The following is a 12687-nucleotide window of genomic DNA, read 5'->3' as shown; positions in this document are numbered from 1 at the left end:
GAAGAAGAAAAGTGGAAATTCGAGAAGCAATCCCTAGTTCAAAGAGGCCTCATGTCTCTTAATGGAAAAAAAGAATTTGTTAGATTGCGAGTGTAATCTCTATTCTTCAATTATTTTGAACTAGATCTACATTGTGTTTTCCTCATCAGTGATACGTTTTCCACCAATCTCCACCCTTCCATGTGGGAGTGACAGAGAAGCTCTAAGTCCGCAATCACAGATATTCGAACTGGAGGATCGTTGGTATATGTTATATGTCATACTGAAGAGGCCTTTCAAGTGACTTCATCGGAGCTAGATTCTCTTGTTCTTTGTTGCTCTAGTGCCCCCAGCTATACTTCAAAATTTATGAGCCAGAGCTTTGTTTTCATTATTAATTGTCTCAAGTGATTAATCGCATTTACGACAATAAAGTAATTTATTGTATGTCACAAACTCACAATTATACTAGTTATTAACATTATCTACAACCACTGCAAGTGGCCTAGTGGTTCTTTTCTAGTTGGGTGTGCTCCCCAACCTAGGTTCGAACCCCGAAGCTATCAAAGTGGCCAGGCACTGTGCTGCAATGCACAGTTGGAGCATTTCACATGCGCAGGGGTTTATCTTGGGCCTAGGAAGCCTTTGGGTTCCCCTTGACAAAGTTCGCTATAGAAGTAGACAATGAAAACATGAATTTTAGGATTCCCTAAACTAGGAGAGAAAATAAGGGATCTATTGGCGTGGTAACTGTTGTTGAATGCTCAAAGAGAAGGCATAGAAAGGAAAAACATGGATGATGTTAGTTAGTCATATTACATTCCTTTAAAGTTTGCACTAGTGCATTAGTAATGTGGCAATACTTAAAATCATCCAGACTGTTGTTTAAGGCGATAGCAATCTTGGAGAGACAACCAGAAATGAGAAATGCATAAGCCTGAGGCTCTCCCAAAACCTAACGTTCATCTCCACCCCAACTCCAGCAATGAGTGGCATAGCGAGCACACAGTTGAATTATACAGTACGTACAAACTGCTGGACTGATGGCTACGAACTGATTGGGAAGCTTGGTGGGAATTTATTTGAACTACTAGGATCAGAAGCTTAGATAAGCAGAGTTAATTTGCAGTCAACTAATCTGGTAATAAAACATGTCATAAATGGCTATAAAGTAAGGTTTCGGACACATTCATATGAAACTGTAGTTATCGGAAGAAGCTAATGCTAAATACAAGAAAGTTGCAGTTGTGAAGTTGAGGAATGTGGAGCAATGCACGACTGAAGAACGTTTTTTCTTTTATTTTTCCTGGAAGCTAGGTGCTAGAAAGATACTCAAAACATCAATAAAGAATCATGAACATTAGGAATGCCATGATTGATGAAAACATGGTCACAGATGGAGCGAAGTCTCATCAGCTGAACCAAGGATTCTCTCTCGACCAACAAAAAAAAAAAAAGAACCAATGATACTCAAATCTCAACAAGCTAAATTAAATTGAGGACAAAAATGCTCTTGAAACTCAAATAGAATATAATGAGTTGGGGATAAAATTTGGAGTATGACAAGCTACAAAGAAAAACTGAAATATGCGGCTGCCATACTTGCTAATGGAACAGATATATTGTCATCCACTATCTCTGTAATCGGAAGGGATTCTACTGCTGTAGCCACCAAAGAAACGAAAGCAACCTTTTGCACCGTATCCATCCAATCCAAATTGAAATATCCCAAAATTGAGTAATAGTAGAGCATCCCAAGGGAAACCAAGAACCCAAAAACAAACATGGAAATGCTCCCAGCCCAACTCTTCTTTTGATTATAGGGGATCTTTATGGACCCAAATCTTCTACCCATGATATCAGCAACACCTATGGACCACAAAAGTGTTGAAAGAGTTATTGTAATGCACTAATGCAGGGAGCAAGAAACAGATTAATTAGGCTGAAGAAAGTAGAGACTAGAGACTAGAGACTAGTTACCATCACCACCACACATCATTGCTAAGGAGATCACTCCAACCGGAGACTCGCGCCAAAACACTAGAGCGGATAGGATCAGTATAAGAACATAATACAAGGGTCCCCTAAGCAACTCCCTGCAAATGTAAAACACTCGAGCTAAACCACACTATGGTTCTAGAGAAATCAACATAGCTAAGCTAGCTGCATTATAAGGTTTTGAACTGAAGAAATTACTTTGGGTTTCCTTCACGAGTGACAGATTTGACTAGCCCTTCATTGGGGACCAAGGAGAGGCCACTAAGAAGAAGCCTCAACCCATTAAAGAGGGGTACCACAGAGGCAAAGTAGCGAGCTTCGGTTGACGTGCTATTCTAGGATCAAAATAATGATCTCAACTCAAGCAAACTTGTGCTCAAAAGAATATGTAGTAAACGAGTGGCAGAAAAATATCGAAACGAAAGAAAGGACGAAAATGTCACCTGAAAATTGGCCAGGAAAGCACGAAGAGCAGGCCAGATGATATGTGGACCAATTTTCTGCTCAAACTCTGGCATATAAGGTAAACTAATTAGTAAAACAAGAACACCCATATGATTTTTGAACTTGCAAACAAAGAATTGAGGAAGAATTGAAGCAGATTAGGAGACCTGTTGGAGGAGGTTTCGCTTGGTGAGATTATCGAAGCAGAGGACGAGAGTGTAGGCGCCGGCGAGTACGAGGGCGGTGGCTCCTGCATCATGCAAGAGGTACCCGGCGGAGGAGGCGGCGCGTGGAGCGGAGACGAGGGAAAGGGAGGGGCGTGGGGGGCGGTAGAGGATGTGGAGCGGAAGTGGAGGGGAGGTGGGGCAGAAGAAGAGGGAGGAGGGAACTGGGTTGAGAGGGGGACGGCGTACGATAGAGACGAAAGTGGTAGTGGGGTTGAGGTTAAGGTGGCGAGAGGGGGTGAAGGATAAGAGGGTCATGGAGTCGAGTACGGTAATGGCGGACACCAAGTGTGGAGTGGAGCGGAGTGGAGCAGAGCGAGTGTGACTGGCTACAGTATTTTGACCAAGAAGAAAGAGTTTCTCACTTTGGAAGTGTCGGAAACTCGGAACGTCGTCGTTCCGTTGAATATTTCAATGAGAAAATTTTGATAATAGTCCCCAACAAATGGCCTATTCTAAAGTTTTGTACATTTAGTTTTAAAAATTTCAAAATGGTAAATGAGTTTTAAAACCCGAGACACTTTTGATACATGACTTCAACTTCAATATTAACTTTAATCTTATGCAATTATTCATTTTTCAAAGAGTAATTTAATATTTTCCTCTCTCTGGGACAGGACAGAAAACAAAGAAAGCTTATGCCATCTCTAGTAAGAGGGAGCTATATTGGGGCTAGGGCTATATCTTAGCCCCCAAAAATATTAGTCTTTATTCATAAACAAGTGAGCCATCTCCAATAAGGCAGGGGCTAAATTTTAATCATTTCAAGTATTTTATTATTTTACATTATGTTTTTTAATTTTTCTGATTATTTTAATAATATTTTAATTTAGACTAAAATTAATTTTTGAGAAAAGAATTTATTTTTAAGGTGTATATTTGGATCGGGTATTTATGTGGTATTGTTGATAATATTTTCGGATAGAATTTTTAAGTGCCACGTGCCACTTCGGAAGCAAATCTGTAGATTCCCGATTACTTATAGTGTCGACGTGGCAAGACTAATCATTACAAAATCTTATCAAATTTACCGATAAGATTTTTGAATGTCATGTGTCGTGTGATCAACTCTCTAGATTTCCGATTAGATTTTATGCATACGTGGCGGTTGGCTACTAACCCACTTCAAGAACAACCTCAATGGGATGGTTCCGTTCCAGGCCGCACTACTCGTCATCGATCAAGTGAGGTAGCTAATGAAAAATTGTTAAATGATTACTTTGTAACTGACCCTGTGTACCCTGCCGAAACTTTCAGACGACGTTACAGGATGAGGCGTGAAGTGTTCCGTCGCATGTTCGAGCATGTCCAGACGGCGGACCCATAATTTAGGCAGTCACAAGATTGTGCTGGGCGTCCGAGCTACTCACCTCACCAGTAATTGACGTGCGCACTCCGGATGCTAGCCACTGCAGTAGCAGTGGAAGAATTGTCCAGTGGGATGGCAGGGTAGCTTTAGCGGCAAAACTCAAAAGCCAACCATTGTTCTCAAAGTTGTGGCATGCTTTCTTTGGAATCCCGGGAGCTTAAATGACCTCACTGTTCTCGAACGTTCCCTTTTGTTTGATGCTGGCACAGCAGGTTAGTCACCACATCTTAACTACTATGTCAACGGGACTCCTTATGAGTTTGTACATGTACTACCTTGCTGATGGTATTTACCCTAAGTGGGCGACGCTGGTGCAATCTATCAGACAACCTGAGAATGAACAGGAGGAGTATTTTTTCACAAAACAGGAGGCGTACGCAAGGTGGTTGAAAGGGCATTTGGAATTCTACAAGCATGATTGCAATAGTTAGGCAACCTGCAAGAGGTTGGGATAAGGATTCATTATCGACAATTATGTTGGCATGCATAATACTGCATAACATGATTGTGGAGGACGAGCAAGATGACTAGTATAATGATGAGTCTGATGATGATGAACCAAATCCAAATAGGTCAAGGAGAGCTCGAGCAAAAATATATGATGGACCCAAACTTACATCTTAATCCAAGAACCGGGCAAATTACAATGGCCGAATACATGTCTAGTTACCGGATGGTACGCTCTGATATTGGAAATAGTAATGTACGAAAAGATCTTGTCAAATATGTTTGTTCAAGAAGAGGACAAGGCTAGGGGTACGTATGACAATTACATTGTCATCCTCATAATAATTGACAATTCATTTTTATGTCAGTGCTCGGGTCTTAGTGTTTTTTTGTATTAATGTATAACTTGTTTTTATTTGCTTTAACTTTTATTGTGTGGATTGTTTGGTTTCAATTGTAATGACTAAAAGTTTGCTTTAATTCTACTTTAATTTCACCATTTATTTAATAAATAAAATATTACATTAACTTTATTAACATGATACAAAATAAATAAATTAAAAAATACATGCACTTAAAAGAAACTAATTTATATTAACTTAAATTTGTCTTCATCAAATGACATTTGTGGATGATAGTCATTCGATGTTGAGCCGGTATTCGGAAACAACTCCCGTGTGCTTAGTTTTTCATGTGTTTCTTCCCATCAAAATAAGCCTTGCTCTTTGGAGTAAAATTAACGGTTTGCATCATTAAAATAACTTCTTCTCTATCTCTCTCTCTCGTTGATCCTCCTTCATCTTCTCCCTTATTGTTTTTGCCTCTAGCTTCCACCTTTGCATGATCTTCCGCCAATCGATCCATGCGAGCTAATAACTTATCTTCAAAGGGTTTCTTCTCCTTTTCTTTGATTTTCTTTCTTCTTGCTGCATTTCTTCCCATCAGCCTAGGAATCTGATCCTTAAATGAAGTTTGGTGTTGATTACTATCGATAGGATCATCATCATCTTCCAAGGATACCGGAAGGTTTCTCTGCATCGGGGGTGGACCAAAATGTTCTTGTGATGGTTTGTCAAATGTCACCCACTTTGCACAAATTATAGCAACTATGAAAATTGAATGATCTTCCGTTCATGTCTTCCCTAAACATATCCTCGGAGAAGTGTTGCTATAACAATATTTTCAACAACAATAAATAAGAATAATAATTCATGAAACGATATTGAAGTACAATACATAAAAAATATATATGAAAGAAATCTCACTTGGTCTATGTGATTTGCTCCACTATGAAACCTCCTATCGGAACGTGTGACGCAAGAATGTCACTTATTCATGTATGGACACTACTAGAAATCTATTCATTTACATCACGTCATTTAAATCGGTTAGACTTGCACACGATGTAAAAAAGTAAGTTAACATCGTTTTAGAAAAATACCGATTTAAATGTATACCATTAACATCGATTCTTAAAATGACCGGTGTTAAAAGTTTTGTTTGAAAATTTGTGGAAACCTAGTTTTGCAAAAAGCGCTAAGTCTTTTAAGTAAAATGAAGAAGCGGGGACTAAAACTCAAAACTTTCACACTTAGAAAAAAAAATTGGCGCCCGACCCCAAAACTGAAACACAAACCCTAAGCTCAGTGTCGACCTCCAGACTCGAGCTCCTCCTCCTCCTCACCATCACAATCCTCCCTCCTCCATTCTCAGGCGGAATCTGAAGCGCCGAGATCCCGACCTCGATCTAAAATTGAAGTAACAGCTCTGAATCTTGAGCCCGGCCTCGATATGAGATTGGCAGAGTTGAAGAAATTAAAGAGGAATGGTTCTTTCCTCTCAAGCCCCACCGAAGTCGGGGTTGGAGCCCTAAACTCGAACACAGCAATCCAGCTGCACTCAACTGCGCCGTTTCTGACTCTCTCCGTGACTCCGTGTCTCCGTCTCCGCCGTTTCTGACTCTCTCCGTCCCCAACTCTCCGTCTCCCGTCTCCGAGTCTCCCATCTCCGAGCTCCAGGTATCTCTCTCTCCCAGTCTCCCTCTCCGTCTTCTTCTACTCCTCTTCCTCTTCTTCTTCTCTTCTTATCTTCTTCTTCTTAATCTGATTGAATCATGAATCACCCATTTGAAATTGAAATTGAATTCCTCAAAGTAATGAAATTGTATGTATGAATGTATCCTGATAATCTGAATATGTTGGTCTGGCCCAGATTGGAGCTACTTTCATGGCCAGGCGGCCAGTAGAATCTAGATGACTAGATCGGGAAAATCGATCCCATTGATCTGCTATGATGCTTCTTTGCTTCGGTCAATCTCGACCAAACGATTACCTCAATGAAAATTGAAATCGTAAGTTATTTCTTTTTCTAGAATTCTAGTTCTTTTGGTTTCTTCAGTTTTGACATCCATCCGGATCTTTTAAAACCTCCCGCAAAAGGCTATTTCACTCTTTTGTTTTTGGATCATAGCGTTATCATTCATCTACCCATAAAAGGTAATCGTTAGTGACTTACTCTTGCTTCTTAATCTGGTATTCGAATGATTGATTACTGATTTGTTGTTGTTTTGTTGTTCGCCCAGCAGAAAGAAAGAGATGAGACGAAACAAAGAGAGAGAAGAGAGAACGGGGAAGAAGGAAAAGAAGGAGAAGAAGGTTTAGGGTCTTGATTCATCTACCCATAAAAGGTTAGATCTTTCTGAGCCGATTTGTCTCTTAATTTCTGGGTTTGGATGATTGGGTGAAAACTAATTTATAATCTACTGACAGGATAATTGATTGATTGATTGTCCTATTTGCACCGACTTCGGCGTTTACACCGACTTCAACTTTGTCATCAAGATCAATCTTGATCAAAATTTGGTAAGGTTTTGAATTATTTTATTTTGTATTTTTTGTTTCAGTTCGATTTTTGATAAAGTTTGCATCTTTTGTTTGAGGTGAAGGACAACTAGATAGCTATTAGTTCGGTTCTCAGATTATAGGTTGTGAGGGACATGATTGCAGTTTTATGATTGGCTTTTACCCTTTTGTTCTATCTTCTCTAATCTGCTACTTGCCCATCTTTCTTGCTTTCGTTAATGTTCATAACAATCATAAAAAGGCTTGCTTTGTCATTTCTATGTAACTTTGATTGCTGTTTTGTTTGGCCATTTGAGTTATTTCAGAGAACACTTCTTATGGTTTTTTTTTTTTTTTTGAATAATCTTATGGTTTGTTTTATATATGAAAATATGTACATATGTACATATATATACATGCACACGTGATGAGTGAAATTTCACTGTCAGGTTTTACTTTTAAACTTCTCATACAACAGTTCCTGTTTGGCATATGAATAATCTCTTTACTATTAATTGTTGAAATGAGATTAATATAAAAAGTAAAAGAAAGGGCCAAACACTGATTTGTCATGTGTTTTCTATGAATTTGTTTTGTCGAACTAAGAATGTACTTGTATGAATTAGCAAGTAGGCTTTTCTATACAGATGGCTGAATTTAAAGGGAGTATTTCAATGGTATGAATTTAGTATCATGTGATTCTAGAATAAGACTTTATTAACTAAAGATATGCATTGGTGTTTGAATAGCTTTATTCAGAATCTTAGGTGGCAGAATCTGCTTTTTGTAAATGTTTTTTTTTTTTTTTGTTCTTCTTCTTCTTCTCCTCTGATACCGTAAGTAGTGGGATATCAGGTTTGTTAAACAAGACTCAATTAGATTGTGCTGTTTTGTATTACAGTTGACAGGAAGATGGGGCGGATAGTGAATAGGATATTTGTTTTGCACTGAATTGATTGTTATGGAATTTCAACAAAGCTTTGAAGTAACAGTATAGTTAGTTGGTTAAAGGTTTTGTGGTTGTGTTTTGTATTGCTTTATAGGTTTGTTGGAAATAAGATACTAATTTAACTCTTTTTTTGTTTTAGTATCTTTTTTAGCCAAATAATAGTTGCATTATACAATCCCAACTACACTATTTCCTATAGCATCTAAATGGAACAAAAATGTATTATGATTACCTAACAATAAGAATACTAAGTGATAGTATCTTGATGTTTTTTTTTAAGCTTTTGCTTTTAGTTAGACTAACTTTCTGTTTAAGTTAGTTTTTGCAGCTTTATGGTTAATTTTCAAATTTCATTGCTTTTTTGTTTAGGTTTTCTAAGTTCTATGCAAAGAAATGTGTGCATTATTCTTCTGCCGCTGTTCCTGTGTACGTTGTTTGGCATTATCTCAGTCTCTTATTCCTATTCAGGTATGTGCTGGATATAGAATTGATATGGAAGATGAGCCTACACTGTAGTTAAACTTAGGCATTTGGGATCATTCCATGAAAGTAAATGCAGCTTTACATGAAGAACATGGCTTACATTGCTTCCATATTGGTCTGAAAGTCAATATATAATCTATTAGGGTAGTGTTTACAATGTCAGTTATCTTACAGTATGGAGAGAACAATTAAACATAGTAATGATATTGAGACTTCAAATGTGAAGAAAATAAAAAATAGAAGAAAGTATAGACAGAAATGTATTTTTGACTAAATATGTTTGCTTCTGTAATGCTTTATTATGGTAGCCGTTTCTGTCCTGTATCTAGGACTACTTGAACAGTTTAACCTAATCTTGACATAGTCAATTTGAATTTGTCGAGCCTTTTATATTAATTACCTTAGGCATTTCTTTTTCTGGCAAAGTTCTATTATGGTTGTGATATGTTTCATTTTGTAGATCTGCACTGGGGTCATTTAGATCTCAGATTCTTTATGCTACTGTATCTATCATCATCATATCCTCTAATTTGGATGTGTTCATTCTTTTCTGCTCACTATCTTCTCTAATTTGGATTTTTATGATTGGCTTTTGCTGCAGTTTTTGTTGGATCTTTTGGACTGCTTGCTTTTGGTGCAAAGAGTTTTCTGATCGGTGGGTTACATTTTGATAAACGGTGTCAGATCTATGCATTTGTTTTTATGCAGCTCAAAGAGAGAAGATAAGTGAAGCTAATCAAGGTATGCTTTGGATCTACATATGTGATTAATCTGGAGGTTGCTTGGGCTCCATTTTGTTTAAGGAAAAGAGACTTTGTGTGGGACACTAATTTTATACTTTTTGTTCTTTTGGAAAGTCTCTTTTGATATTGAAATGTCGACGTGTTGTTGTGGAGGAACCAAAAGATATCGGCTAGTGTTTTAACTGCTGCATTTCAACTTCTTCAAAAGATGGTGCGACTTTCAACTTCTTCTTTTTTGGTTCTGCATTTCATTTGCATCATGACACATTGCACCCAAGAAATTTACTTGTCATTCTTTTAGACGTCTGTTTATCTTGGAGTTGGCTGCTACCCAGTTGTATTTAATCTTGACAAACTTGTTTGCTTTGCAGGCTCCAAACAAGGACGGCAGCTGCAGTGTCAGAAAATGCCATAGTTCTGAGTTTTAAATCGAGGGTGAGTCCCCTATTTATTTCTTTTAGTTTCTTTGCACTGGTTGTGCTTTTCTTTTCTTTTTTCTTTTTTTTTGAATTGGTACTCTGTCAACTCCCCCGGAAACATTTAGTTCACAAAATGCTTTTGATTTGTTTGTGAACGTAACCATACAAAGTACCAAAAGCTGGGGTTAACTGAACTCTTTTGTGCAGGTTTAAAGCAGAACAGCAGCTATAGTGTCAAAGCTCCAGAGTTTAAACTCAAGAGTGAGGCCTTGGCATTTGTACAGAGTTTTTTTCTTTGCTTCTAGATCTGCTTCTTTTCAAAAAATTTATCTTTTACTTTCGAATGTTTTCAGGTCATTACTGGATACTTACTAGCAGGATCTGCCATTGGACCCAGAGGCTTTAATTTTGTCAGTGAAATAGTTCAAGAGGCTTGTCTTTATTCCTATTTTGCTTGATTGATTCTTTCTTTGCGCTTCCCCTATTTTGCCATTCAGTATAGGTGGATCTATAATTTTCTTGTCATTAATTTATGTGTGTTTACATTTGGTAAAGTCCAGTTATATTAGTATTGAGATTCACTGCCTTTTTAGTACCTTTTAAGCTCAGTCATGTCGGTATTTCTTTTTGTTGAGTTTAGTAATACCAGAAATCACTGTCATTAGGTTTATGTTGCATTGTGAAACTGACTTTGTCATTCTCTTGCAGGGCCTTGGATTACAAGTTGTGAAATATTTGGCTGCCAAATATGAAGAGCTAGGGTGTGAAGTGAAATGGATGGGCAAGCCTGATAAGGTGATCTAGTCACATTGGTCTGGTTACCGCTGTTAACTTCATGGTGCGGCTAAAATAGCCTCACAATTTAACCCTGCAAAATGTAGTTGTCAGTATAGGATAAGCAGGGATCGTTCAGTCCGGGGATTGTAGGGTACACCTACACAAAAAGGTCAATTAACAAATAAAAGAATAAAATGGGGGTTTTGAGATTTGGTTCCTAATCTACGTAAAATAAAAAAACGAAACAAATAAACCTATATACAATGATCGACTTCCCTAACCTAGACCAATACCACTCAGAAATTCATTTCAACATGCTACAAAACTGTGCCCATCTTGAATGCATAGATAAGAGCCCAAATGAAAAGCCTCAGCGGATCAATCCATTTATCTGATTCGTTCTAATGTAGGCTTGGATCGGAAAAGTCCTTACCAAGCCTAATACTACTAATTTTCGAAAACACTCAGCGTAGTTCTCTTAAGTAGTAGTATTATCTAACCCTCGAATCAACTCACACGTGCAAATTAACCATTACACATAGAATTTAACACGTAATTTCCAGAATCGTTTAATCATTAAAGCATGATTTTTACCACTTTTTAGAACTAATTGCTACTTGTTTAACTCAGCGCCTTAACAAATAACAATTACCCTTGGCAAATTAAGCAAACACACAAGAACTCTCACCATTATTCTTGCATGCAAACTTATGAACCTAACTCTGAAAATTACCTAAACACATAAAAGGGCACAAGATTGTGACATGCATCATAAAAGAATTCTCGAAATTAACTCAATAATAAACTGAAAATCTCAAAAATATTAATAAAAATATTCTGAAAATTTCATGTCTCCAATTACACAACTCGCAAATCCAAACACACAAAACCGAAATAAAAATTGTAAGTAGAGTCATAGTTACACTTTGAAGCTTTCCTCAGCGGCTTGGCAACAAGGTGATGAACTCATCTCTGCTATGGTGGTGGAGCGTCCTTGACTCAGCGCCTAAGAACTTCGTAGATTGATGGATGGATGGTGGTCACGGTCTTGTAAGTGATGGAAGTTTAAGGAGTGAATTGGGCAGAGTCTTGGAATAGCTTTTTGGCCGGGAAGTGATAGGCCGGGAAGTGGTGGAAATTCTGTTCTGGACGTTACCTATTTATAGGGGAGCATTGGTTGGCTTTTGTCGATCATACCCTTCATCATTGGACGGATGGGATTGCATCATAATTCCTTTAATTTTCCAACTGAAAACGTCTCCTTTATGGCCTTAACTCCTCTCATAATGGGGTCTTTTAACAGCTGAAACGTCTTTCTCCTTTATTCCCGAACTGAAAACGTCTTTCTCCTTTATTTATTTTCCAGCTGAAACGTCTTTCTCCTTTATTTCCCTTCTTCATTGCTTGGTCAAATGTCTTTAATGCTTTATTTTATGACTCCATCGTTGTTGTTTCCAAGAGTTCCACCAGCCAAGGTTTCCTACAACAAGCAGGAGAATATCAGAATTTTCTAGAGAAAATAAAGGGAATTAAAATGTAAAGCCGCAAAAACAGTCGACAGTGAGGAATCCTGATCCAGCTAGGATTTGTCATGAATTTATCTTTTTCTGCTTATTTCACGCCAAACACTCTACAATACTCTTAAAATGACTCGATGACTTAAAACACGAAACTTAAGGCAGAAACAAGGCTAAAATGGGGCATATACTCAATAATATCGTCGCACTTTATGCTCCTATCACTTCACTTCATGTGAACCTTTAGCTTAATACATATTTCTCTTGCACTTGACTACCAAGATGAATTTTGAGCAAGGCTACTTTTTGCTTTGAAGCAAAGTTTGGTGTAGAAATTTTCTAGATTGTTGCTCATATGTTTCTAGGCTATCCTTCGTAGGTTTTGGGGTTTTCTTTTGTGACATATGTTCAATCATGAATTTGGAAAGAAAATTAATGGAAATCCCCAATTTTTGGATGATTATGAAATGCATTTCTTTTTCCAGCAGCAGCTAGATG

The 12687-nt window shown here is 37.7% G+C and overlaps 1 protein-coding gene and 1 long non-coding RNA gene across 3 annotated transcripts; one reads left to right on the top strand and one right to left on the bottom strand.

The window, feature by feature from the left end:
• Nucleotides 1–1469: 1469 nt before the first annotated feature.
• On the bottom strand, nucleotides 1470–3018 carry LOC133715929 (phytol kinase 1, chloroplastic). Of its 2 annotated transcripts, XM_062142631.1 has the most exons (5): nucleotides 2589–3015; nucleotides 2421–2488; nucleotides 2176–2307; nucleotides 1960–2075; nucleotides 1470–1848 (listed from the first exon to the last, which is right to left on the bottom strand). In XM_062142631.1, the coding sequence occupies exons 1-5, from the start codon at nucleotides 2901–2903 to the stop codon at nucleotides 1547–1549; spliced, it is 933 nt and encodes a 310-aa protein (XP_061998615.1). In that variant the 5' UTR covers nucleotides 2904–3015; the 3' UTR covers nucleotides 1470–1546. The 2 variants fall into 2 exon arrangements, with proteins under 2 accessions (XP_061998615.1, XP_061998616.1); XM_062142632.1 differs by lacking the exon at nucleotides 2176–2307 and having other exon boundaries at nucleotides 2589–3018.
• Nucleotides 3019–8618: 5600 nt separating this feature from the next.
• Nucleotides 8619–10826, top strand: LOC133713988 (uncharacterized). Its single transcript, XR_009848385.1, has 6 exons — nucleotides 8619–8718; nucleotides 9335–9474; nucleotides 9848–9911; nucleotides 10103–10156; nucleotides 10249–10305; nucleotides 10604–10826. It is a non-coding gene; the product is annotated as an uncharacterized LOC133713988 (long non-coding RNA).
• The last annotated feature ends 1861 nt before the right edge of the window (nucleotides 10827–12687 follow it).

The sequence above is a fragment of the Rosa rugosa genome, chromosome 6 (genome assembly GCF_958449725.1).
Source record: "Rosa rugosa chromosome 6, drRosRugo1.1, whole genome shotgun sequence".
NCBI lineage: Eukaryota > Viridiplantae > Streptophyta > Magnoliopsida > Rosales > Rosaceae > Rosa > Rosa rugosa.
Note: the sequence above shows the minus strand (reverse complement) of the source record. Positions and strands in the feature narration are given on the sequence as shown.